This window comes from Coccomyxa subellipsoidea (assembly GCF_000258705.1).
Source record: "Coccomyxa subellipsoidea C-169, whole genome shotgun sequence".
NCBI lineage: Eukaryota > Viridiplantae > Chlorophyta > Trebouxiophyceae > Coccomyxaceae > Coccomyxa > Coccomyxa subellipsoidea.
This window is the reverse complement of record NW_005178041.1, coordinates 837,351-861,470: the sequence shown is the minus strand read 5'-3', so window position 1 is coordinate 861,470 and position 24,120 is coordinate 837,351. Positions and strand designations below refer to the sequence as shown.

General features: G+C 52.9%; 4 protein-coding genes across 4 annotated transcripts; 2 read left to right on the top strand and 2 right to left on the bottom strand.

The window, feature by feature from the left end:
- COCSUDRAFT_2460 (Pkinase-domain-containing protein) lies at window positions 1-2,736 on the bottom strand (the record flags this gene model as incomplete). Its single annotated transcript, XM_005650869.1, has 8 exons — window positions 1-275; window positions 653-794; window positions 1,058-1,271; window positions 1,483-1,629; window positions 1,771-1,894; window positions 2,005-2,086; window positions 2,199-2,384; window positions 2,608-2,736. Coding segments are annotated over 8 exons (1,299 nt in total), but the record flags the coding sequence as incomplete, so codon positions are not given.
- A 1,255-nt stretch (window positions 2,737-3,991) lies between these two features.
- Window positions 3,992-7,942, top strand: COCSUDRAFT_64467 (DNA glycosylase; the record flags this gene model as incomplete). Its single annotated transcript, XM_005650868.1, has 13 exons — window positions 3,992-4,066; window positions 4,169-4,325; window positions 4,456-4,649; window positions 4,900-5,064; window positions 5,163-5,292; window positions 5,423-5,538; window positions 5,836-6,012; window positions 6,620-6,710; window positions 6,805-6,920; window positions 7,063-7,194; window positions 7,324-7,447; window positions 7,592-7,770; window positions 7,862-7,942. 13 exons carry the CDS (start codon window positions 3,992-3,994, stop codon window positions 7,940-7,942), a joined length of 1,737 nt encoding a protein of 578 aa, XP_005650925.1.
- Window positions 7,943-8,315: 373 nt separating this feature from the next.
- Window positions 8,316-11,530, bottom strand: COCSUDRAFT_58917 (endoplasmic reticulum oxidoreductin 1; the record flags this gene model as incomplete). Its single annotated transcript, XM_005650867.1, has 8 exons — window positions 8,316-8,584; window positions 8,811-8,991; window positions 9,249-9,508; window positions 9,746-9,857; window positions 10,082-10,266; window positions 10,589-10,828; window positions 11,118-11,181; window positions 11,498-11,530. 8 exons carry the CDS (start codon window positions 11,528-11,530, stop codon window positions 8,316-8,318), a joined length of 1,344 nt encoding a protein of 447 aa, XP_005650924.1.
- Window positions 11,531-15,792: 4,262 nt separating this feature from the next.
- COCSUDRAFT_83571 (hypothetical protein) lies at window positions 15,793-24,094 on the top strand (the record flags this gene model as incomplete). The annotated part of the gene is made up of 8 exons (XM_005651499.1): window positions 15,793-15,823; window positions 20,297-20,607; window positions 20,810-21,058; window positions 21,879-22,061; window positions 22,319-22,536; window positions 22,795-23,008; window positions 23,284-23,440; window positions 24,078-24,094. The coding sequence occupies 8 exons, from the start codon at window positions 15,793-15,795 to the stop codon at window positions 24,092-24,094; spliced, it is 1,380 nt and encodes a 459-aa protein (XP_005651556.1).
- Window positions 24,095-24,120: the final 26 nt, after the last annotated feature.

Sequence of the window (24,120 nt, the reverse complement as noted above, 5' to 3'; positions counted from 1 at the left end):
GCGCACCTCTGTGAGGGGCAGCTTGGTCTTGAGGCAGGCGACAATCTCGTCGACGCTGCACACGCCGTCGCCGTCAGCGTCGAATTCGGCGAATGCGCGGCGGACGCAGTCGAGCCAGCGCGCATGGTCCTGCTGCAGCGCGCCCCAGTCAATCTGGCTGGCCGCAAACTGCCCCTTGGCCACTCGCCCTGTGTGGCCCAGGTCCAATTGGTCCAACAGCCGGTCCACCTCCCCAGTGTCCAGCTTGTAGCCTGCCCCACCCACACAGCAAATTACTCCAGCTAATCCTGATCATGACCGGCAGTTGTTTCAGGGTATCCTGTTTTTTTGCGTGTGTATTTTCCTCCAATATATGGGATCTCGCTTGCCTGTGCACTATTCAATTGCACAGGTCAAATTCAAAGGCACGACTTCAAGGCAGAAACAGGACACCCCCCAGTTCTCAGTCAATATGAGATGAGAGGGTCCAGCTCAAGCTGCACATGCATGCGGCCACTGCTGCGCAACACGTCCTGCCAAAGCAACGATGTCCACTATAAAGCTTGGAATTGCGCACCAAGGCGCTGCAGGCCGAGGGAGAGCTGCTGCCGGTCGACGACGTCGCTGTCGCTGAACTCTAGCTGCTGGTACAGGAATTGCAGGGGTGAGTCACTGGGGCTGGTCACCACCGGCGTTGCCCCCCTGCCCACCGGGCACGAGGTGGCGTCGGCTGGCTCTGCCGAGCGCGCGGCCAGCATCTCCTCAACTATGAACTCCAGCACCGTGCGCTTGAACTGCGACGACTGGCCGTACCTCTGCGCGAAAGTGTCACAAAACCGCTCTTCATACATGCGTTAAATCCAACATCATTCCCGACACACTCCCTGCCTATCTAGGTTGTCAGCAGGACAACAAGACTAACAGCTGCCTTCAGTATGATCTTCCCTATTCTCAAAAGCTACCTTCACAGAGAAGTAAGCTTGTAGGAAGCATGCTGTGCCCAAGATACTGGAGAAGACTGCTTTCACCTGTTCTCAGAAGGGTCATGGACAGAGACGGGAGGAGGGTGGAGGCACACCTGGATGCGTTGCACAACCTTGAGGCTGAGTGGCTTCCCAGTGGAGCGGTCTGAGACGGAGCCACGCAGCCAGGGGTGCTTCAGGGCCTCCTTGGCGGTGGGCCGCTTGGCAGGGTCCTTATTGAGCAGCTGCGCCACAAAGTCCTTGCCCTCGTCGCTGATGCCGTCCCAGCAGCTGCGCTTGAAGTTCAGCTTGTCCAGCAAGATTGACTGCCTGCAGAGGCGCATATCCCCTTGTGTGAGAAACTGCCTGTTACATTAAATAAGATCTACAGCACACCTTCACATTGCAAGAGGTTTTTCCTTCTTTCATGTGCCAGTTGCCATGCCCAGGGCACAAACTCAAGAGCCTACGTGTGGGTGCATGCCAGAACTCCACAAAGCCACTCCGTTGAGATGCACCGAAGAGTATGATTGGGACTCACCAGATCTTGCTGATGGCGGGCCTTCCGGGGTTGGCCCTGTCATCGAAGGGGAAGCGTCCAGTCAGCAGCTGGTGGGCCATGACACCGGCTGACCAGATGTCTGAGGCCGGCACCACTGCAGAGCTAAGCACCTCCGGCGCCATGAACCTGCATCACGTTTAGAACAGGTCAATCAAGCTCATCCATGCAAGCGCACATCATTCTCTGCTGAATATTCTTGTAAATAAAGTGGCAATAAGAAGGTAACAAGGAGCATAATGTGGCCAGCTCAGTCAGACCAAGGCTTACCAGGGGGTTCCCTCAAGTCCCAGATCTGATCTGGGCAGCTGCTCTGCGTCAAATGACACTGCCAGGCCAAAGTCAATGGCCTTCAGAGGAGACCGCTCATCCTCGCTCAGCAGCATGAAGTTGCCTGCACCACATGTGCCTTCAGTTCTTAGCTCATCTGTTTGGCAAAATGCATTGCATTATGTACTTATGCAACAGCAGAAGAAAAATTTAAAAAAAGAAGATGAATCACACCTGGCTTGATATCCCTGTGCAGCAGCCTGTGGGAGTGGAACTGTGCAAGCGTCCGCAAGACTGCTCGCATGTAACTTGCCACCTGCACCAGACTCAAACATTCAGCCAAGTGCTCCTGCATCTTGATTCCGGCAGTGACATGCCAGGCATAGCGCGTGACTGTGTTCTCGTTGCACAGCAAGACAGGAACTCACTGTGCGCTCTGAGTAGTGTTTGTCTCCAACGCGATGCCAGAGCTCCCCGCCCCTGCAGAGCTCTGTGATGATGTACACATGTTCGTTGTCCTCGTAAGCATCCTCAAAGGCAGCTATGTTCAGCGCCCCTCTCAACTTCCTGACGGCATCCAACTCCCTCTGGATGGCAAACTTGTGGTCGGCTCTCTTCAGTGGCGAAGCTGTTGCGTCCGTGAGTACCTGCAGATCAAATGAGCTTTGTAAGAAATGCACAGTCACAGGAGAGGCTGGAAACTCGGACCCTGTCACACCTAGGCAAGGACAGCCCAACATGTTTCTGCAGCCGGCATTTGATGCGTTGCGCTAGATGGAATCCAAAGGCAGCTGTAGTCGCGATTAATAAATTCCAAGAGAGTGGAGGGAGCTGCACCTTAGAGATGCACTTGCAGGCGTACTCCTTGCCAGTGTGCCTTGAGATGGCACGGACGACCACAGCGTTTCCACCATGTCCCAGTGGGCGGCCAAGATCAAAGTGGTCCTTCAGATTCATCGGCAGGCCGTAAGACGTGCTCGCCTCACCCTCCCTCGCTGCAGGTTCTACACGTGACTCGGGGGCACTGTGCCTCTGCAGGACTTCGGAGAAAGCGGGCGCATCTCCAGCGTAGGCCACTGGATGCGACTGCTGGCGTTCAGGACGGCTTAAAGGCGTTCTATTCCTAGAGGCGTTTCGCTTATTCCCTCCAAAGCCAAAAAGGGACGCAAGCTTCTTGAGTCCGCGGCCCTGCAGGCCGCTTTCCGAGAGACCTCGGCTGGTCTCCATAGCTGTGACTAACGACAGAGTGAAAGTGAATGCGACCACGAAAGGACCATCTGGGATCGTGTGCTCCTGGAATCTGGCTCCGTCAGCAAGACGATTCGGTGACTCGGCGATTGCGGCGTGCCTGCATATGCATGCTGCCGACACGTGCCCTCATGAGAATTTCAAAATGTTCTCTCTGTTAAATCGATCCTTGTATCGCGGGGTTCCTAGATTGTGCTGCACAATTTGTGCATTTCTTTCTTCTTCTTCTTCTATAATCGTTCTGATAGTAATTTCATTGCGATGATTTATTAGCAGCGTTGAAGGCTATAGTATTTCTGTACGGCCTACGATTGCGATGTTGAATTGTTGCTGAAGTGATTTATTTTCGTTGGCACTGATCCTGTCTGATTCAATTGTACTTGCAATAATTTTATTAAATTCAGACCACTGGGACTTCATCCCTTTATAATCAGAGTTCATCAATCTGTTTCCCAGTCGTGGCCCTGTAGCACCTGGCTTGTTGACAAGGGGCAGGCTAACGATGCCACCGCGTGCAAAAAGTGGAAAGAAAGTCCAAGGAAAAGCAGGTCTCGAAGGAAACACAGCGGCATCCTCGAAGCTTACACCCCAATTCTCAGACTCGGAGATCACAGAGGTACTGTCAAATATGAATTCAAGCAAAGCATCGATTCCTTGCTATTAGCAGCTAATCGAGGAACCTCAGATGTCTATGTGGCAACACAGATACGCCGCAATCTGCTTGAATGGTATGACATCAATCACCGCGTGCTCCCTTGGAGGCGTAACCCACACAGCAAACGCACAGTCACAGACCCCAGTCTGAAGTACCCGCCAGCTGATCTGCCTCTCAATGAATTCATGTACTACGTTTGGGTGTGTGAGGTGAGCCATTGCCTTTGATTGTGATCACCATGCGCCAGCAACCCTGCATCAATGTTCGGGTTGGACGTTTCCTTGGATAAACTCAAGCACCCTCCCATGAATGCAGGTCATGTCACAGCAAACCCAGCTGCCCCGCGTGATAGAGTACTTCAACAAATGGACAGAGAAGTGGCCCACTGTCGAGGTGAGCCATGCTCTTATTAGTGGGGGTTCAATACACTGTGCTGTATCGGGTTGATGTCTCTTGAACAGTGCATGGGGTCAATGTGCTGTTTGATGGCTGCAGGCGCTGTCAAAGGCGAGCTTGGATGAGGTCAACGCCATGTGGGCTGGGCTGGGGTACTACAGGAGGGCGCGCTACTTGCTCGAAGGGGCCAAGTATGTCATGGAACACCATGACGGCGCCTTCCCAAAGACCTCCAAAGACCTCCAGAAAATCCCAGGTCAGCCACGACAAGCTCCACCAGTGCTGTGGTCAAGTGGAGAGCAGCCTTCTGTATTGTTAGCCGGAAGCTACATGAAGCTGCCAAATTTTCTCTCACATCATCAATTTGAATGCCTGTGGGGGTGTAGGGGTGGGAGCATACACAGGCAACGCCATCGCCTCCATTGCATGCTGCGAGGGAGTTGCAGTGGTGGACGCGAATGTTGTGCGGGTGATTGCGCGCCTGAGGCGCATGGCCGGCGACCCACGTGCGGCTGCCAAGGAGCATGCAGCCTTGGCAGATGCTCTGCTCGATCCTCAGCGGCCTGGCTGCTTCAACCAGGTGGTGAATTGTTGATTTCTTGTCCTGGAATCACTCTTTATTGTTGCATCAGCAACACGCTTGTTATTTTGCACATCGCATGCAAGGAAACGATCCTGCTGGTACAAGCTACCACAGCTTTCCTGGATAATAATGAGTTTCTGACGCACGATAGCTATAGCACACGGCTCCTCTACTCCATGAGGCGTGCAAGTAGTAGTAGTAGTAGTGCAAAGCATTCTTGATGAAGGAATATGAATGGCTGTGTCAGGCAGTAATGGAGCTGGGCGCCACAGTGTGCACGGTGCATCAGGCGCCCAACTGCGCCGGCTGCCCCATCAACGGGCAGTGCCAGGCCTATGCAGCTGTGGAGGAGCACAGGGTGTCAGGGGGCGATCCCTCCACAGCACCCAGTGTCACTGCCTACCCGGAGAAGGTACCCTGGCAGCCTAAGCACTGCAGCTGTTGTCTTCAAGCATGGAGCTCTGTGAGGACGGACCATGCTGATTACTTATGTTGTGTGCTCTTTCTCAGGTGGAGAAGGCGAAGAGAAGCGAACAATCGGTGGCTGTCTGCGTGCTCGAGGTGCATGCAACATCCGATGCAAAGGAGCCCTCCCGCCAGTATCTGCTAGTACAAAGGCCCAAGGAGGGCCTTTTGGCAGGTGGGGGGCAAAATTACTCTCAATGTGACTCTGTGCAGAAGCAATTGATGTTGGAATCCCTGTGTCCTCCATCATCTTGTGAGGCAGATAACAGGACGTGGGCCTACAGCAATGTGGTGTAACGTGACAGGTTTGTGGGAGTTCCCTTCAATAGCAGTGCCTGCAGACGCCAGCGAGAAGGAGCGTCGCGCGGAGGTGGACTCTCTGCTGGACCGCTTGTTGGGGGCCGGGTTTGCAGATCTGCAAGTGCAGGAGAGGAGGCACTTGGGGAGTATTGTCCACATCTTCTCCCACATTCGCATGACGCTGCATGTGGAAAGGCTCGTCGTCAAGGCAAGCCCTCTGCCCACAATGCACATTGCTGCATATGTCATGTTTCTGTTCACTTGTTCAACCTTCCTTGCATGATGGACGCTATTTGTCGCAATGCACCACAGCAGCACCAAAATTGACGCTCTCTCTAGAGATCTAAACACACTACGGTATATGCAACGATTCAAGCGTCCAGGATGTGGGGTTTGATGGCCTGTGGATTTGTTGCAGGCTGCGGAACTCCCTGGGTTGAGCAGTGCAGGGGTGGCTGAGCAACCTCAAATGAAGTGGGTCTTGGATGGGCAGCTGGAAGGCGAGGGCTTGAGCAGCAGCGTCTGCAAAGTGGTCAAACTAGCAGCTGCCCAAGTTGGGAAAGAGAAGAAGGGTATCAAGCGATTCTTTGCCGTGGTATCAGATTGAGAATTGGGCCATGCTAGCACTGTTTCATCAGTGTCGTTGCTGCAAGTTGATTTTCTTCGGCTTTATTTGTTCACAGGAAGCTTTACAAATCTTGCTTTTCTGAAGATGTTATTCATCACTGTTCTGTCCTGGATGTCTGGCAAATCTGTCTTGGTCTGAATTCATATTTGATAGTTTTGACTGCCACGTCATGAACATTGAGACTCGAGGTTCTACCTACTTGAATGTGCGAATGATGCATCATTCATAGTCTCCCAAGATTCCCTTTCCCCCATTCAAGCTGCAATGCAGAGCTTGCATGCTCCTGGAGGCTTCAGGCCATTCGTTGCTGGAAGACAAGCACCGTTAAAGCTGCAGCCTTGCAGACATATTGCCCGCAGCGAGAATGGGACATCCCCGAAAAGAGAAATTAGTGAAGATGTGCTGCAACGTCTGAGAGTAGCCGAAGAAGAGGCTGCAAATCTCAGAAAGGAGCTCGCAAAGGCCAGGGCCGAGGCTGTTGCAAAGGTGGTTTTCGATACATTAGGTAGTGCTTAGAAACACTCTATGTTCCCCTATGATTACACAGGTCATTCTTTTTGACGCCCTGGCGCAGGGAGACGTTGCTGCTGTTGACCAGATCGAAGATGCGATCCGGACCAACAGAATTGACTCTGGAGACCTCAAACGTCTCAATCCCTTTGCTGGTGCGATGTGTGGCTGCTTGTGTCTTACAAGCTTGCAGCACTGACTCAATTTCGGCTCTCCATCAACCTGAACTGCTATCTGGTCTTTGTGCAGGCGCAGACAAGGACAACTGGCTCAGGGAGGCTGATGTCAGTTTCCTGATTGGCAAAGGGCCTGGTGAGGCAGATGGTACAGAAGCAGTCAGCGAGTCGGAAGGCGAGACCGTCAAGGTGTGCTTAGCACAGTTCTTGCTGTCAGATCTGGGGACCGCCAAGAACCGCCCTCTGTCAATTCATTCATGGAAGCGTGTGACGTTTGGCAGCTGCATCTAGAAGGGTGAAACTGATTTAAGTTTGTGGCTGCGCACAACAGAGGCGGGTGCTCATAGGTGGAGCTCTGACACTGGCGCTGGGAGCCTTTGCGCTGGTTCCGACTGACAGCCTTCGCATCTTCAAGCCCACCAAGCCCCTCTTCCTCTACCTCATACCCCTCGTCAGGATACAGGTGTCTGGCTCCTGAAGCCACTGCACTTGGCTGTTCCCATTTCCTGCGCAGCATTGTAACTTGATGAGGACGCAATGCTTCATGATAAGGTCATGGTGCATGCATTGATGTGTCTCATCTTTGATGTAGGCGCTCTTAACAGATGTGAGGGAAGTTGTGGCAGATGCGCGCTGGGATGAGCTGTCCCCGGCTCTGCAGCGTATTCAGGGCACTCCCAACAACGCTGAACCAAACTTGAGGGATGCAGCTTACAGTGAGCCCCTTCACCTGCTAAAAAGCTGCAGATGCAACTTGCCCTGACATCGCAGAAGGCCTGCCTGTGCTTTGCTGTACAGGAACATGTGAAGGCCGGGGAAACACTTGTCATCAGGAATGTCATCCTCTGTGACTGATGCAGGCATCGAGGATGCCCGGACTAGGGAGAAAGCGGAGGCGTTAGCGAGGGACATCATAGAGTGCCTGGACAGCATAGACTACAACAAGTACTTCGATGCAATGGGGCGACCAGGGTCCAGGGGGGGCTCGCAAGAGAAACAATTCTCGGACTTCTCCATAAGAGCAGTGGATGCTTCTCAGGTGCGCTTGGACAAGTGTAAGGAGAACTCCTGTTGTGTTTTGATCTGCATGACCTTTGGTTTCTTACTGAAGGGGCTTCTGTTGTTGTCAGGTGAAGCTGAAAGAGTTTCTGGCGCTCATGCCTCGGGATGCTGTGGCTGCAGCCAGAGAGCAGGCTACAGTGCCAATGTAACGAGTAGTGTTCAAAGGAATGTTTTATTCTGCTCATGTGCACTGGGAATGGAGTTGCGCAATCTTGTCAATGCTCAATGCTCACTACCTTACACAGAAACAGAAAGGGTTACTTGTCAACTATGTATCCATGATATTCTCTAATGTACTTGCTTGTAATCAATACTTGCGGCCACATTATACAGGCGGCGCTGGTGAACTAACAACTATTCATCCTGCAACTTTATTGTTAAAGGAGGTTCGTTCAAGAATTTCAGTCGGGTTCACCGCATCAGTCGCAAACTGTTGATGCAGACCAATTGGGTGGTGATCTTTTGGTTCAAGGGCAAGGCTACTCCCTGCTTTCTGACATGAGTTTTGGACCACTCTTTCACTCAAGCATGCCCCATCAGGCTCTGCCGCAGCACATCATTCAGGGACTCGTGGGTGACATCCTCAATCGCTCCCAGGCCCCTGGGGTGATTAGCGCTGTCTGCCAGCTGCAGGCTCATTTCCCTGACCACCTCTATGGAGGCTGCGAGCCGTTCTAACAAATTCAGCATGGCTATCACCTCATTCCGCTCCAACCTCAGCTGCGGCTCTGCCGACTGGCATTCAGTGCAGTCCTCCGCTGAAAAGAGCACCTTTAGAGACGTCGCAATGCCTGCACAAAACACAGCCCCGTTATTATGTGGTAATTTTCACCAAAAGCATGCATGCAGATGCCCAAATACACAACATTCAAGTGCATAAAGGCATGCAAATGCAGCATATAAATATCATCATTTCTCATATCTCTGGCGCTGCTTTGCAGGTGTTGTCTGCATGATTATCTCTCTGAGCTGTGTTGCACAGCATCGGCAGTTCCACCATGTCAGAGAGGCGCTCACCCAGGATCTGGAGCTTGCCCCAGAGCTTGCACTTCTCACATCCCACGCAGTCCATGGCCTTGGTGATGTTGTGGAAGTGCGCCTGCAGCTGCTTCTTCAATTGCTCCCCATCCTCCCCCTTCCACAGCCGCCCCTCGTCAAAGGGCACCGGGCACGCCTGCTTCACCGCCTCGCTGTCCACCTGCACATGCATGGAAACAAATTGTTCACCTGAAACCTTCGGTGAGGCATTACCTGACTGCGCACAGCACAATGATCTAAAGAATTCATGCCTGATGAAATGAAGCATGTCCAACTCTGAAGCACACTTCTTGCAAGAGGTGGTGTCTCATTTTGTAGAAATCAGAATGGTGAACCAAGCACAGCAGACAGCGCTGGTGGCAGAACAGCAAGCCAAAAGAATCAAATCCAGATAAGGAGCAGGGACATGGCACTCACCAGCTTCCGCACGAGTTCGGAGGTGCGCGCGTCCTCCAGAGGCGATCCCGTGTCATACGCGGCCTCCCTCAGCAGCGGGCCCGCTTTGAGCGCGGCTCGAAGCACAAAAAGGTACGCAAAGTATAGATTCTCCACCCTCTCGCGCACCCCTGGGTTGCCCAGCCGCTCCCGGAAGAGCGCCAGATTAGGGCCCCACCTGCCCGCTCTCTCATCCAGCAAATACTCCTTCGCGATGTGCGCGCTTATGGACGAATGCATCCCTGCGCGCGTCAACACTCTTGTCACAAAAAGGGTGTCAGCTGACTGACTGCAGTAAGCAGGCATGCAAGGCACTTCCAATTTAGGAGATCTGTGTTGTGACTTGATATATTCCGCTGGCTTGCGCGCAGTGCATGACCCCCACAGAATGAAGGGCTAATTGTTGTCCAGGCTGCATGCATGCATAGATCTCGAGAATTGCTCGGCAATCAAGTGTTGTGGATGAGCGGGAGTCACACCTGAGATGAGCCTGTAGAAGACCCTGCGCTCGGTGCATGTATCCGGATCCGTGATGTTGCTGAAGCAGCTCTGGGAGTAGATCAGATTCCAGATGCGGTGCGCATGCTCACCCTGAATCAGACAACCCCACGGACTCATTCTCAACTGCTGCAACGGTGATACCAACATTAGCCAACCAGCACTGGTTGGAATGTCATCTTCTTAAGCCACCAGCTACATCCATATTTCACCTGTCTGACAGTTTCGCAACGTGACACGCACAAATATCCAAGACATGATTGTGATCTCAACGAGCATCTGATCAATCGCTACTAGGTCCTAGCAAGCTTTCGCACCTGGTAGCCGGTGTAGCGCTCGGGGTTCATGAGCAGGTTGATGTAGGAGTACTCCACATCTTCCTCATCCTCCACCATCCAGGGGTTGTTGAACCCGCGCCAGCCCCGGATGCTCACCAGATGCTCCTTTGTGCTGGCATCCACCCTCCTGTCCACCGCTGACTCCGCCTCCAGCCGCGGCGAGCCTGCCATACCATTGTGCACCCCATCAGCCTTGCTGCAACCAATCCTGCTTTCTCTTTGTCAGAGTATCTCTGCATCACGTCCCTCCAAGGACAACAAGCGTGACATCTGTCAACGCATATCAGGAGCGTTGCATACTTGGCTGGAAACATGAACTTGGAAATGTGAATGCCCTGCCTCTCCCTCATGACATGCTGGCAGCGCTCCGAAGAGCTGTGTACAGGAATGTACAAAATGAGGAGAAAGACGGCTTGTCAAATGGTGCGCGCTTTGCACCACGACATGGCAGTAATAAATTGAGGGGGTTGGAGGAGGCAAGCTCACCTTCACAACCAGGCGTAGGCCCGCCATTGTCGGCGGCCTTCCAGGGCGCAGGCACCTCGTGGTCCTCACAGGGGCAGACGCTGCAGTCGCGCAGCACGCACATGCCGTCGTCCGGCCAAAAGGGGCAGTCGCAGTAAAGGCTGACCTTGAAGTAGCGGAAGAAGGGCTGCCGCACCAAGTCCCTCAGCACCGGCAGCACCGCCTCCCTGTTCACCCGCTCGACCGCCGCATACTCGCAGCCTGCCATGCACAGCATTTAATAGCATCTCAGACAAAGCAGGCTAGATCCTGAAGCAGCGAGAAACATTGTCCCAAACTGTCCTGTCCAAGGGCTATATGCCTGTCCATGGCTGTCAGTTGCTGTTCCAGAAGTAGGCCATGAACAGGCCTCAGGCACTTCTCAGTGACATGAAGTGATTGGGCCTGACTGAGAACTTATAAGGTCCTGTGGAAGCAGATGTGCGCATCATCAAGAGCCAGGGAGATGAACATAAAGGGCTCAAAGCATTGAAGATGGTCAGGGACGCACTGCAGTCTCGGACGGTCCCTGACAACTGGCAGGTGCCAACGCCCACCTCTGCTGAAGTGTCCTCCTGCAAGGGCTGCAACGCTCAGCTGCCATGCTGTGACAGGCGCTAGGTAAAGCTGAAGGCCAGATAGCCCACTGCATCATGATCACTGGTACATGCCAGGCTGTCTGCAGAGTCCCAAAGGAGTATCCGTCCAGACACAAGCAATCACTCCCCACACAAATCGCCTGACAGGGTGACGCACCTGGACAGTGCAATTGGATGCCCCTAAATTCACAGATCGGTACCATGGCAGAGGTAGCCAAAGCACGGGCAATCCTTCTCCCAACGTTTGCCACTGCCAATCCTGCAACGAGATGCCGCTGCGGTGCACTCCCACCCCTGCCGCCGTGATCACCACCAGCACAGCCATCGCGCCCCAGACGCTCTTACTCGATTGCTGTCTGCGCATTTTGGGCGTGAAATCACCATTGCATGCTGTCATAAGTACTTCAAGGAGTACAAAGGAGTGGAGTGAGGGATGCACAACACACTGACGAGGGAGCTTGTCACGAATATGATGACAGTCGCTTCCTCTCGGATACAGACCTCACAATAGGGATTGCTTGGGTCGCTTCTGAACTCAAAATTCACTTTCATGACACAGTGTCCGAGGAAGCTGCATTCGGTCCCCCCCTCCACGTCTAGCGGTGGCCGCCGTTGCTGCAAAGAGGCGAATGATGATCATTCGCTGCGAATCGGGCTTGCTCCAAGCAGTAAGGTCGTTTTCAATCGCCACGTCCAGAGCAAGGCCACACTTTCTCATCCCCAGTCTTCAATTACTTCTGGTGAGTAATCTCTGTCACTCTTAAAGCGATGTGGCTATATTTTCTGCTGTATCTAAACACCTTCTAGTACATTCATTTGCTGGTAATGTTCAACATGTAGTGACTGTGATATGGTTTTGCTGCATACTGATGATTTGTGCAGCGACAAGATCGTGTCAAGCTTCGTCACGAAGAACTAGTGGGAAAGGGAAGGGCAGAGCAAAGAAGTTACAGCATAGCAACAGGAAGCAAGTCACTTACGGTATGACATACGGTATGACACCGGGTATGTGTTGAACACACATACCGTAGTAACTATGTGTGCATGCAGCTGAAGAACCGCCCGGCCCCTGGCTTTATGCCAACGCAGCAGCAGCCTGCGCGTGTCGCATGGCTAGCACATGCAAAATTCTCTTGCCAGGAACCTCCTCAATCTAGCGTATTCCCCGACATGAGAAGAACAATATGGGCTGATGATGCAAAGGCTGATAGAATTACAGTCTGCTTCCGACTCTAAACAGGCGAAGATGGCAGCAGCTTTGCACTCGCAGCATGTTTTGACTGAATTGGACCGCAAAAGACTCTCCGCCAACTCTGCAGGAGGTTTGGGAAACTTCTGCGCCCCGTGCAGATGGGCTCCTGAAACAATGTGTCACCAGCTGCGATATCCTTGGTTGTCACATCTGAGCAGCACAGCAGATTGTACTCCAGGAGGCATCAGCAGGCAGCTCGCACTTCCACACAATACAACCTTTCAGATATCAGAAAGGTACAGACCAATTATTTTCTCATTGGTCAAGGGGCCTCACCGCAGACTAGCGAGCAGCAATGGCAAAGACCAAATAGAAGCATGACAGAGTTGTAGGCGTACACAACATCAAAGACTAATAGAATGTAGATCTCGGCATCACGCCAATCACAGGACCTGCATGCATGACGCACACTCAATTCAATGCATTGACAGCCCTTCAGAGAGTAGCCATGTTCAGATCCTGCAAGCAACTCTTTAAGCTTACACTGGAAATCCTGATTGTCTCAATTTCCACGATGCGCCAGCCGTCAAAAGAAGGCACCCTGCTTGTCCGAATAGAAGCATGGCCACAAAAAATCTGTGATTGGCTTCTGCAACACAGTTACCAACGACCTGCAGACACGGCTCATATGTGAATTGCTTGCAAATGAGGTAAGCTGGCATGGATCCAAAGTCTCACGTTTGAGCACCACATTCAGAGCTGCGCAACGAGAGGAATGGAACTTTACAGCACAATGATGGTCAAATCGCTGAAAGCAAAATCCGCAAGTGTTGCAGTGACTGGCGCGCGGTGGCCTCCATATGTTACAGGTCGCGCAATACCTGCACATTGAATGCCAAGAAATTCTCACTCTTTCTGGTCATAATCCTTCGCATGGCCAGATACAGGAGCATGTGTGACACCCTGGCCAATGGCTAGCGCGCACTTTTCACATCGGCCATCAGAAGTTTGGCGCATCCACTGCCCCAAGAAGTCCTTCTTGTACTGGTCATGGCTGTCAATGCACACAGCTGGGTCGTCCAACATGACGATCAAGGGATCTGCATGGCACAGGCAGGTCAGCACGCTCAAGGATCTGAAGTAGTTGTTGCATGTCCCTGTCAAAGGCAAGATGGCTGAGAACTTGCCTTTTGTAGCACTGCACGGTATGAGCCCAGGATCTATGTGGGAAGTGACACACAGGAAGAAAATTGCAAATATCCCACAGAGCCCAGTGATGAGCTGGTACCACCATGGCAACCCGCGGATCCTGCCATGCAAGCATGATGTGGATTACTATCCTTCAATAATGTGTCGGTAGCATCACAAATAGCAGAGTCATCTGGAGGCAGTGGAGTCCGCACCCCTCTGCAAAACCCGAAATAGCCAGTATAACAATGTAGGCTGCCAAGCCTGCACCACATTCGATACGGTACTTCAGTTGAAAGAGTCTAGGTTCACCGAGTGCACTCTCCAACGAGTTATCTGGGATCATCCTTGCCCACCAGGGTGTGGCATGTGGGCGTGACAACCTTGTCAGGGAAGCCTCACCTAGAGGATAATTTTTGTTTGCTGACCACTTTTTGTCTTGATCGTTCAAAGGAAACCTGCTGGATGCCAATTCTCCATCTTCTCTTCCTCCCATCGATTTGTAGGGAGTGCAAGTCTCTGAGCTGTGTGCTAAATTTATTCCCTCAAAAGAGCCTCATACACGCTTTTGAAGCATGGCAAGGAAATTTGTCACATGTATCGGTTTACATTACTGCAGGTTTCATCGCACTAGCACCAGCACAAAGAGATCCTCCTTGGTTTCGGGCATTCACATTCTGACTTTCTTTTCCTAGACAAGGGCTAGACACTAGCGCTCCCGACGCTGTGATACAATCGTGACTTCCCCAAATGTGAACTCAATTAAGACATGCTTGAGGTCAATTGATTGAATGCATGGGCTTTTCCATCACTCCCAACACCTGAACAGGCTCCATGAGGGGCGCATGCTGAGCAAGCGTACATTTGTGTTTGGACAAATCAAGAGAGAAGACAGGAGAATTTTGGATAGAGTGAGAAAGGATTCAAGAGACACAAGGCTGGAAGGCGTCCTCTGATATGGCCGCGAGGTTTGAGCCAAACAGCTTGATGGATGCAGCAGAAACACAGATCATGCAGATTGAATACGCCAGAAGTTTGCGAGAGCCTCCATGGGATGGTAATTTGCGATCACAGTCCCGTGCAATTGACCTTAATATTTTGAAGGCTGTTCAGATGGGCAGGTTGGGTGATCACAAGCATCTGCACTGCTCGAAGTGCCAGTCTCGTATGACTTTCAATTAAATTGACAAATAGCAAAGAGATGCTACTGAGAGGATCTTGGGTGATTGGAGCAGGTTATTGTGGTCTTGTGCAAACCTGCGAGGAGGAGTGCCTGTCCAGCAGTGGTTTCCGCTGGTCATCAGGCTCAGGAAATGCAATCCATGGAAGCAGCCCCAAATACAATCCTTTTGGAACGCCAGGTGAGTGCAGCAGCTTACTGTTCCTTGCAGGCAATGGCTTCAGTTTGTCATCAATAAGGAAACGGTGTAGCAAGCTTGAACGATAATAGATCTTAGTCATGTGCAGGCTCAGCTGCAGGCAATAGTACGCGCAGCAGCGTCAGCGAGCCCCGTCAGGCCCCAAGCGACGTCTCAGCAGCAGCCAGCAGCAATCTGCACCCGAGGGCGCTCTTCTCGTCCAAGCCTCCGCCGCCCTCTCAGCAGCCTGTCAGCACAGGGACGTCCCCAGCGCAGTCGCGGCGACCCCCGCGCTCTGTGCGGCCTGCCCCGCCTCAATCACAAGATGCAGCGATGATCCTGCGTCGGCTGACTGAGCGGCTGACAGCACTCCGTACAGAGCAGCAGGGTGCAGTCAGAGGGGGTCTCACAGCCCAGATGTCAGCTGTGACAGAGGAGGCCTTTAAGGCCGGCGTGGCCTGCCTTGAGAGCCACGATGTTAAGTTGGCGGAGAAGCTTTTGAGTCTGGCACTTACAGCATGCCCAGCAGACCGTGTCAGGGCTGTGGAGAAGATCAAAGCTCTGCTGGCAAAGTGCAGGCTATCTACATGAACTTACTCTGTGCAGCAAAATAACAGCCTTCACAGTCAGGCTGCAAAACCGCTACAGGGTGAGTTCTATCTGCATGGGTTGTTGGGCAACTTCTCTCACGTATATACGGCGCTCTGTCAATAGATGCACTTGATTTATATGTCAGCTGTACCTCAAGTTTGTACTAAGGATATTGCTTTCATACATGCAAAGGTGCAGCCAGCGCGGAGTAGGGGCTTGCTGATGGCACCCAAAATTGACGTCTGGGAGGTTGCAATAATGATCATTGTGTTCATCGGCCCTTCCCCGGGTGTGAAACCAATTGGTCAGACAGCTCATTAGACAAGAGTGGTTACAAAGATTACCAGAGGGTGAGGGCGGGACTATGCTGGGTGCTGCTGGCATCTTAGGTGTGATCAGACTCTGAACAACATCGACTGCAGTTGACTGCGCAGTCTGTCAATCTTGATGACTCGTGACCGGATCATATGACATGCATGCCGCAGTGCTGGCGGCCAGTGATTGAGCTGCAGCAGTGAAGGCCCCGATCTGAGGGCAACAGAACATCAGTGCCACGTTCAGCTTATAAATTGGATTGCTAGGTAGTGAAGATCCATTCCCAAGATAAGTGCATCCAGTTGCTGCTTGTCTGGCTATTTATCTGGAGCTTCAGGCAACGATGTAACTAGTGTGGTACGCACATGGGGATTGGGAGGGCAGTATTTAACTCAAATCCTCTGTCTATGTTCATCGATTTGGAATTTGGGCAGGCCATAACACATTGGCCCCACCCTCCGTCTGCACCCCTTCAGTAGCAGACTGTGGACCTGACCAGTCGATTTACGGGCTTATGTGCAGAAGTTGTTGCCGCTCGTGCTCAGGGCAATGTGATCCTGGCAGGAGACTTCAATGCTCGTGTGTCAAATTTGCCTGACGCTGATGACAGCAATACTCGAGGCTGCACTGATGAAGGTGTCAATGCTCATGGGCTGCGCCTGTTAGATTTTTGCAAGGAAACTGACATGCTCATATGCTCTGGCAGAGTGCTAGGAGACCTTGAAGCAGTGCCTACCTTTAAGGCCAGAACCCATACTCAGGCAACTAGACCTGATCATGTTCTCGTTTCCGCTGATGCGCTCCCCTTGATTTCTCATCTTGTTGTGAACACTGGTAGAAAAGACTCTGATCATCATCCTATTGAGATGACGTTGCAAGTGAATGTGGCTGCCAGTGTTCCCTTACCATGTATTGGGGCGCCATTGTCACGAGTGAAATGGCAGCCCAGTGCTAGGAATGCGTATGCTGCTGTTTTGCGCAATGTTGCCAGTGCAAGTCTTGACGCCTGCACAGGCCATGCTGTGGCTGGGGAACTTGATGCAGCCTTTCAGACCCTGGAGGCGGGGATCCGGGAGGCCGCAGCCGCGAACAGCATGCCGGCCCGCACCGGGCGCCATCAGCGCAAGGCGCGTGCCGACGCGCCCTTCTTCGATTCGGAGTGCCGCCAGCTTAAACGGGACGTCCGCGCCCGCGCGCGGTGCGGGGGCGATCCAGCCGAAGTGCGCGCGCTGGAGCGTGCCTACCACAACACCGTCCGCCACAAACGGCGCGCTCACCGGCTCGCGCAACTGCGCCGCCTGCTTGATGATTTGCACAGTGACCCCCGAGCCTTCTGGAAGCGGCTCAAGTCTCAGCAGTCTGATATACCTGAGCAGCTCAAGCCAGTGCAATTGTGGGCTGGCTATCTCAAGCGGGTTGCAAACTTGCAGTTGCCACTCATTGCTGAGCTGCCCCACTTGTCTTTCCCTGTCCAGCCCAGTGCTCCTGTTGCCCATGTTGATGCTCTCAATGCACCCATCTCTCTTGGGGAGGTGCTTGCTGGGCTCAAAAGTTTACACAATGGTCGTGCCACCGGAGTGCAAGGTTTACCAGCTGAGCTGTTTCGGTATGCAAAAGATGAGCGGGCGCCAGGCATGCCTCCTCCGGAAAATGTCCTGGCGCATGCTTTGGTGGCTGTGCTGAACTCTGCATTTGTGGCTGGGCAAGTGCCACCCTCTGTGAATGGTAGCCTGATCACCCCTGTGCACAAGAAAGGCAGCAAGCTTGACATGCTCAATTATAGACCCATTGCCGTTACTGAGCCCATCATGCGCTTGTATGCTGGCATATTGAATTCTCGTATTCTGAAGTACACAGAGGGGGCTGGATTGCGTGCAGCCACACAGGCTGGCTTTAGGCCAAAACTGTCTACGGCCCACCAGCTATTCACCTTGCAGCATTTTATCGACCGGCAAAACCATGCTAAGCAGCCCTTGTATTGTTGCTTTCTTGATCTGAAGGGTGCTTATGACAGAGTGAATCGGGTGTTGCTCTGGGAGAGTCTGCGTCGCCTGGGCATTGATGGCCACCTGCTCTCTGCCATTCAGTCTTTGTATGCCAATTCTACGGTTGCCATTAAGATTGGGAGCAGGAAGGGTCCTAGTTTGCCCTCTGAGACAGGATTGAAGCAGGGTTGCCCCCTTAGCCCAACGCTGTTTGGCTTGTTTGCAGATGGCCTGCACAGGCACTTGCTGCAGAGGTGCCCTGGGGTTGGCCCGCAGTTGCGTCCTGGCAGTTGTGTACCAGATCTAGGCTATGCCGATGACTTTGCTTTGCTCGCCACCACACCTGCTCATTTGCAACGCTTGATTGATGCAGCTGCTGAGTTTTGTGAACAAACGGGAATGGTCATCAGTGTTGACAAAACAAAGATTGTGGTGTTCTCTTCAAGTTTGCCAGGACCTTTTCAATGGCTTTGTGGTGGTGCGCCTTTACATTGGGTTCAGCAGTTTGAGTACCTGGGTGCCCTTTTTGACGGTGCCCAAGGCATTAATCTCACCTTTGGCAAGCTTCACAGGAACATGTGGGGTGTGTGGGCACAGCTCAAGCAGCAATATGGGAAGTTGCATTGCAGCATGTCAGCTGGCCTGTTGTTGCGCCTATATGATGCATGTGTGCCGCCGACTGCCTCCTACGGTTGTGAGGTGTGGGGCCTGCGCAGCCTTCCTGGTGGCGACAGCCGGCGGGGCCGGGCTGCCTTGGCCTCCTCTCACCTGAAAATTCTGAGAGACATTGCTGGCGTCCCCACCTCTGTGCATGGTGCCATCTTGCTTAAGGAGTTGAATCAGCAGACCCTTGATTGTGTGTGGTGGCGGCGCATTATCAAGTTCTGGAACAATTTGGCTGCCTTGCCTGCAAATAATTTTCACAGGCAAGTGGCCCTTGATGATTGTTGGGATGCCATAACCCGTAATGTTAAGAATTGGGCTTGGGCCTTCATGCGGGGCTTGCGCCGAATTGGGTATGAGTTTGTTATTCGGTTTGACACCCTTGTTCCTGTGGAAGTTGATGCTGTGATGCAGCTGCTAGATGCGCAAGCACTGCAGGTTTGGGATGACATTGACATTTGCCCTAGGACCTGCCCGTCCAGCAATGCCACCTTGTGTACATATCACAGATGGTTTGCTAGGCCAGCTTGTGTGCGCCACCCTTGCCAGCTCTTACAGCAGCCTTTGAGTGCCCGTTGCTTGCGTATACTGTTGAAGTTCAGGATGGGTTGTCATAGTCTGCCCAATGTCTCGGGCCGCTGGGCAAGGATTCCCCGGCCCCAGCGTTTGTGCATGCGTTGTGCCCAGCAGGTTATTGGGGATGAGCGCCACCTTGTGTTTGAGTGCCCTGCCTTGCAATCTGTTCGGGACAGATATCCTGGGCTGTTTGGTGCAGCCATTGTGACGATGCAGCAATTCATGTGGCAGTTGGACATTGTTGGTGTTGCACATTTTGTGATGGATTGTTTTGATTATTTGGATGCTGCCAGTTCATCCAATCAGCCCTAGGCGGCTGGAGTGATGTAATCTTCCTTCCTTCCTTCCTTCCTTCAGTATTGGGCGTACTAACTAATGTGGTACGCACATGGGGATTGGGAGGGCAGTTTTCAACTCAAATACTCTGTCTATGTTCATCGATTTGGAATTTGGGCAGGCCATAACACATTGGCCCCACCCTCCGTCTGCACCCCTTCAGTATTGGGCGTACTAACTAGCTTCCCTTTCAGCGGAAGCTAGTAAGATCAGGCTGAGTGCTGTCGTACGAATCGACGAGGAAGAAAGTCTTCTCAATCTTCTGCTGGCAATCAGCAATCTATCCTTGCTGACAACATTGTTGGATGGAAGCCTGCATGCTCTTGAAAGCAACGATTGCTGTACTACTAAAATGCACATTAACATCAACTAGCTTCTCTTGTCACCATCCAGTTTTACAATTACAGCTGCACGGCAAGCTCACTTGAATGACTCTAGTATTGTGTTCATGTGACATTTGCAGCGTGTCGTAGCTTCCTTACAAGCCGTTAGTGCACACACGTTCCTTCTCGCGTAATTGTGTACTCCAAGATCTCTTGGGTTTCGAAAGCACCATGGAACCTTTACAGGAGGATCCAGAAGCTTCAAAACCTGTATCTCCATTCCAAAATCTACTTGGAGCCTTCCAGAGCAGCGAGGATGCAGAAGTCCAAAGTCCACTCTCTGCCGATGTAAGCTACCGCAATTGCGTACTTCACCTTCAAATCCAGACGGACTGCTGCAGCAATTATTGCAATTACAAAACCATCTACCAGTAACGCTTTGGTTGGATTGATATTTGACGAATTTGTATGCTGCCTTGCAGGGCCAGTCAGGTCCAGGAACACCATTGGATATGGACAGACTTCGAAGCACTCTCCCCACGGAGAGCGCTGCTCTGCCAGCAGACTTGAAAGTGAAGTCTGGCGGCTTCCGCATGCCCAAGCTGTCCCCTCGAGGCACGAGCCCGAAGGAGTTCAAGCGCAACACCAGCATCCTGAAGCTGCTGCGCAAGCCCAAGCCGCACTGGAAGAACATGCTGAAGGGCAAGAAGTCTCAAGGCACGGACGATGGCAAGCTCAGCACCATGGACGAGGGGGAAGAGACCGAGGGGAGCCAGCCCTCGCAATCTGCTGTGGTGGATGAAGGCTCTCAGATTCAGAGCCACCACTCCATGGCGCCCGGCATCCTCGGCCAAAGCCGGGACCTGCACGTACATGTGAGGCCACTCTAGACCATATCCACCATTTGCCCAATTCCCTTGCTCCCATGGCTGCATGCCTGTCCTCTGCTCCTTTGCAGGCAATTTGTTGGAGGGAATTTTGACACCAGGGCAGTGCCAACCTTATATCTGCTGGGAATACATGCGTCATGCCTGGCAAAGAAAATAGTGGCTCACCCCAATCCGCATGCGTCGACAGGTGCTCTGCGCACGCGGCTTGCGCGCGGCCGACAGCAATGGGCTGTCGGATCCGTATACGGTGGTTCGGCTGGGGTCGCGCAGCGAACAGACGCATGTGCTGCTGGAAACGCTCGACCCGGACTGGAACGAGGCCTTTGTATTTGGCGCTGAGGAAGTCGACGCTGCTATTGTGGATAACCTGCCGAGCCTGCTTTTTGAAGTCTGGGACAGCGATATTGGTGTGGTCGCTGATGACTTCCTTGGGCAGGTGGGTGCTGTGCTCGCACCTTTTGCCATCCCATATCTTCCCAGGTACTTCAATAATGTGTGCAGGTTCGGGTGGCAGGCTGCAATCATCTTCCGGGCAATCTGTGGCCCAATATGATTGACATGTGGAGTTTGTCTAGTGCTCATATTAAGATTTTGATTGCTAATTTACCAGGCGGAGATCAATCTGGCAGACATCAACTTTGAAGAGGATGGGCAAGTGTTTCGTCTGCCCCTGTACCTGAGCGCGAAAGGGGAGATAGTTGACACCGGCCTTGGATTTCTAGAGGTGCACCATCTGCCACACCCTGGCTATTCACCTTCTGCAGGACTCAGTTTGCCTTCTTCAGCTGCAACCCTTTAGGATCTGTCAAAACTTCCACCTGCACATTTAGCAGATGCACAGCTTCGAAACATGCACATCGATTGGACTGAAAGATCCTCAATCGAAAGATATGAGGAAGCCATTTCACTGCACATGGGCAGGCGTTGCTTATCAGTCACAGGAAATCGGTGAGAAGGAAAGTTGCGGGAACGGTGTCCATCGGTGCCGTGTCTAGATGGATCACAGTTTCAAGAATTCGCAGAAGTATCACCTTGCCATATGAATGAGTGTTTGTGCTGCTCTGCTCGTAGTGCTGCCATGGTGCAGTTTATGCACCTGGCTGATGCAAAAGGGAAGCTGTGATGAGAGACTGGCGTGAGCTCACACCCTATCCTACAGCACAGGTAGAAAGGACACGCAAAGGTACTGCGCACAAGCTGCTGTGTTCTGCACAAAGCAAGTAGGCATGGCTGATGGCAAGGTGTGCACATCTCAGGTGGCAATCCAGTGCAGGGACAGCGTTACCCGCGGCACGGCTGAGGAGCAGCCGCTGAGTGCCATCAGCGCGCTGTGCCCGGCGCCCGGGCAGGTCGAGAAGAAGCTCCCAGCAGTGATCCACGATGAGCGCGGCAACACGGTCTACGAGGAGCCCTGCGTGGCCTGGCTCCACCTGCGAATCGTGCAGGCACGAGGCGTTCGTAATCCAGGGTCGAGGAACATCGCCTTCATGCCTCAAAGCTCTGTTCATGCCTGAAAGCTGTGCACCAAGGCCAGTTTATACTGGCACGCGTGCAGACTCTGTCACTTGCTCAGAAGATACAAAGTCATTCTCCGAGTGCGATGCCAATGACTGGCTCTCTGCACTCGTTGCTTCACGGCATGCACCGAACGATACCGCAATCTAGAGGAATGAGACCGGGCTTGTCGACTGCACAGGCGTCCATTTCGCAAAGCAGCCTTGACAGCGATGAAGCGCCCCTGATCACCAAGCTGTTCACCGGTGCCAACACCTCTTCGCGCTGGCGCTCCCTGACCGGCCTGGGCCGGCGCCCCCTCAGCAGGCAGCAGAGCTCATCTTCTACCACATCAGTGGCCTCTGTCAGAGAGACCCTGGAGCCGTCGCCGCGCTTCAAGGAGAGGCGCAATCTGCACAGGTCAGCCATGCTTTTGCGTGCTCAAACCCAACCAGAACCGCCTTCCACAACCTGCTGGTGGTGCACTGAGGCTCCCTGCATGTATTGCTGGTGGCCTCCTGACTGAAAATGACCTGCTGGTGCCTCTTGATGAAATGAAGGAAGAAGTCATGCACACTGCATGTGGCGTTTGCTACTGTAGGGTGGAGTAACTCGTGCTTAGAGAGGGATCACGAGTTGGTGTGTTGGTTTGCGGAGCGTGCTGTGCTGGATGTGCAGGGTGATAAGTGAGAGCGATGAGGGCGGCGGCGGACACAGCGGGGAAGTTGGCCTGAAGAGTGTGCACCGGAAGATCAAACGGCTCTTTGGCAAGGTGGATGACGAGGGGGAGTTGATGCAGACCACAGATGACTTTGACCTCGATGATGACGAGAGTGAGAGCGACGAAAACGAGGAGCAAGAGATTGAGGATGAGCAGCAACTCTACTGGGAGGTAGTATTCTCGCGAAGAAATTGTAGATTGCTATCATGCTGTATTGAACATTATAATATGGTCTGGGATCCTGCTACGGCTGTTTTGGACAGAAACAGTATATGCCCAAACCAGCTAAATAGAAATGTTGATGTTAGCATAGCTCTATCTTATCTGCAGCGTTTGATGGTCTGGTTTATAGTTCACTGCATTTGCTTTGGTGGCCTTGTTATGTTACGGAGTTTAAGGACTGTGCTGTGCAAATCACTGAGTACCCTTTATTCGCGCACACGCAGGTATCAGTGGGCAACCAGACGAAGCGGTCGCGGCTGGCGCCGCTGCAGGGAGCGCGCGCGCAGTGGGGCCAGGACTTTGCCTTTGCAGTGGTGCTACCGCTGCGCACGCGGCCGCTGCGGCTGGAGCTGCACCAGAGCACCGGCAACCGCCGCAAGGGTCGCACCCTTGCGCGCGCCTTTATCCCCCTGGCAACCCTCTTCCCTGAGGGCTCCACTGAGAGTGCGCCGCACACCTGTCACTTCTATCACAGCATGCCTTGACTGGCCATGCCTGGGCTACATCTCAGGCAGCTTGATGCATGCAAGTGACGCGGGTACATTGTGTGAAGCGGTGTCTCGTGCAAATTATTGTTCATGGATCCTGGGGAGACCGGTGATTTTTTTTATCCAAGATGAGCAAGCAGTGAGGTTTACGACCCTTGCAAACAGCTACAAGGTAACAATTATTTACTGAGAAAAGTTTGATGCTTGTAGTTGGCCGGGATGGGGATTGGTTCCGTCTGCATGACGCCGGTGGGGGCAGCAGCTTTGAGGGCGCTGTGGCGCTGGCGGCCGCCTGTGTGGATGTGGACTGCCGACGCGAGCTTTATGGCCTGCCCATATCTGTCCCCCCCGAGCAGCGCCTGACCAGGTCACAGTCACCGCTGTCCCCTGTCTCTAAACTTGGGCCGCCTACAGATGTGGTGAAATATGAATGGAGCTTCTTCAGACTTCGTCTCTTGGAGGCAGACAGACTGGCAGCAAGGCTGCGGTGCTTGCACTTTGAGATGATTCTGTCTCTCTCTGCATCACAGGCATTCAGTGCAGATGAGCGAGAATTCTGAGGTCAGTCTGCAA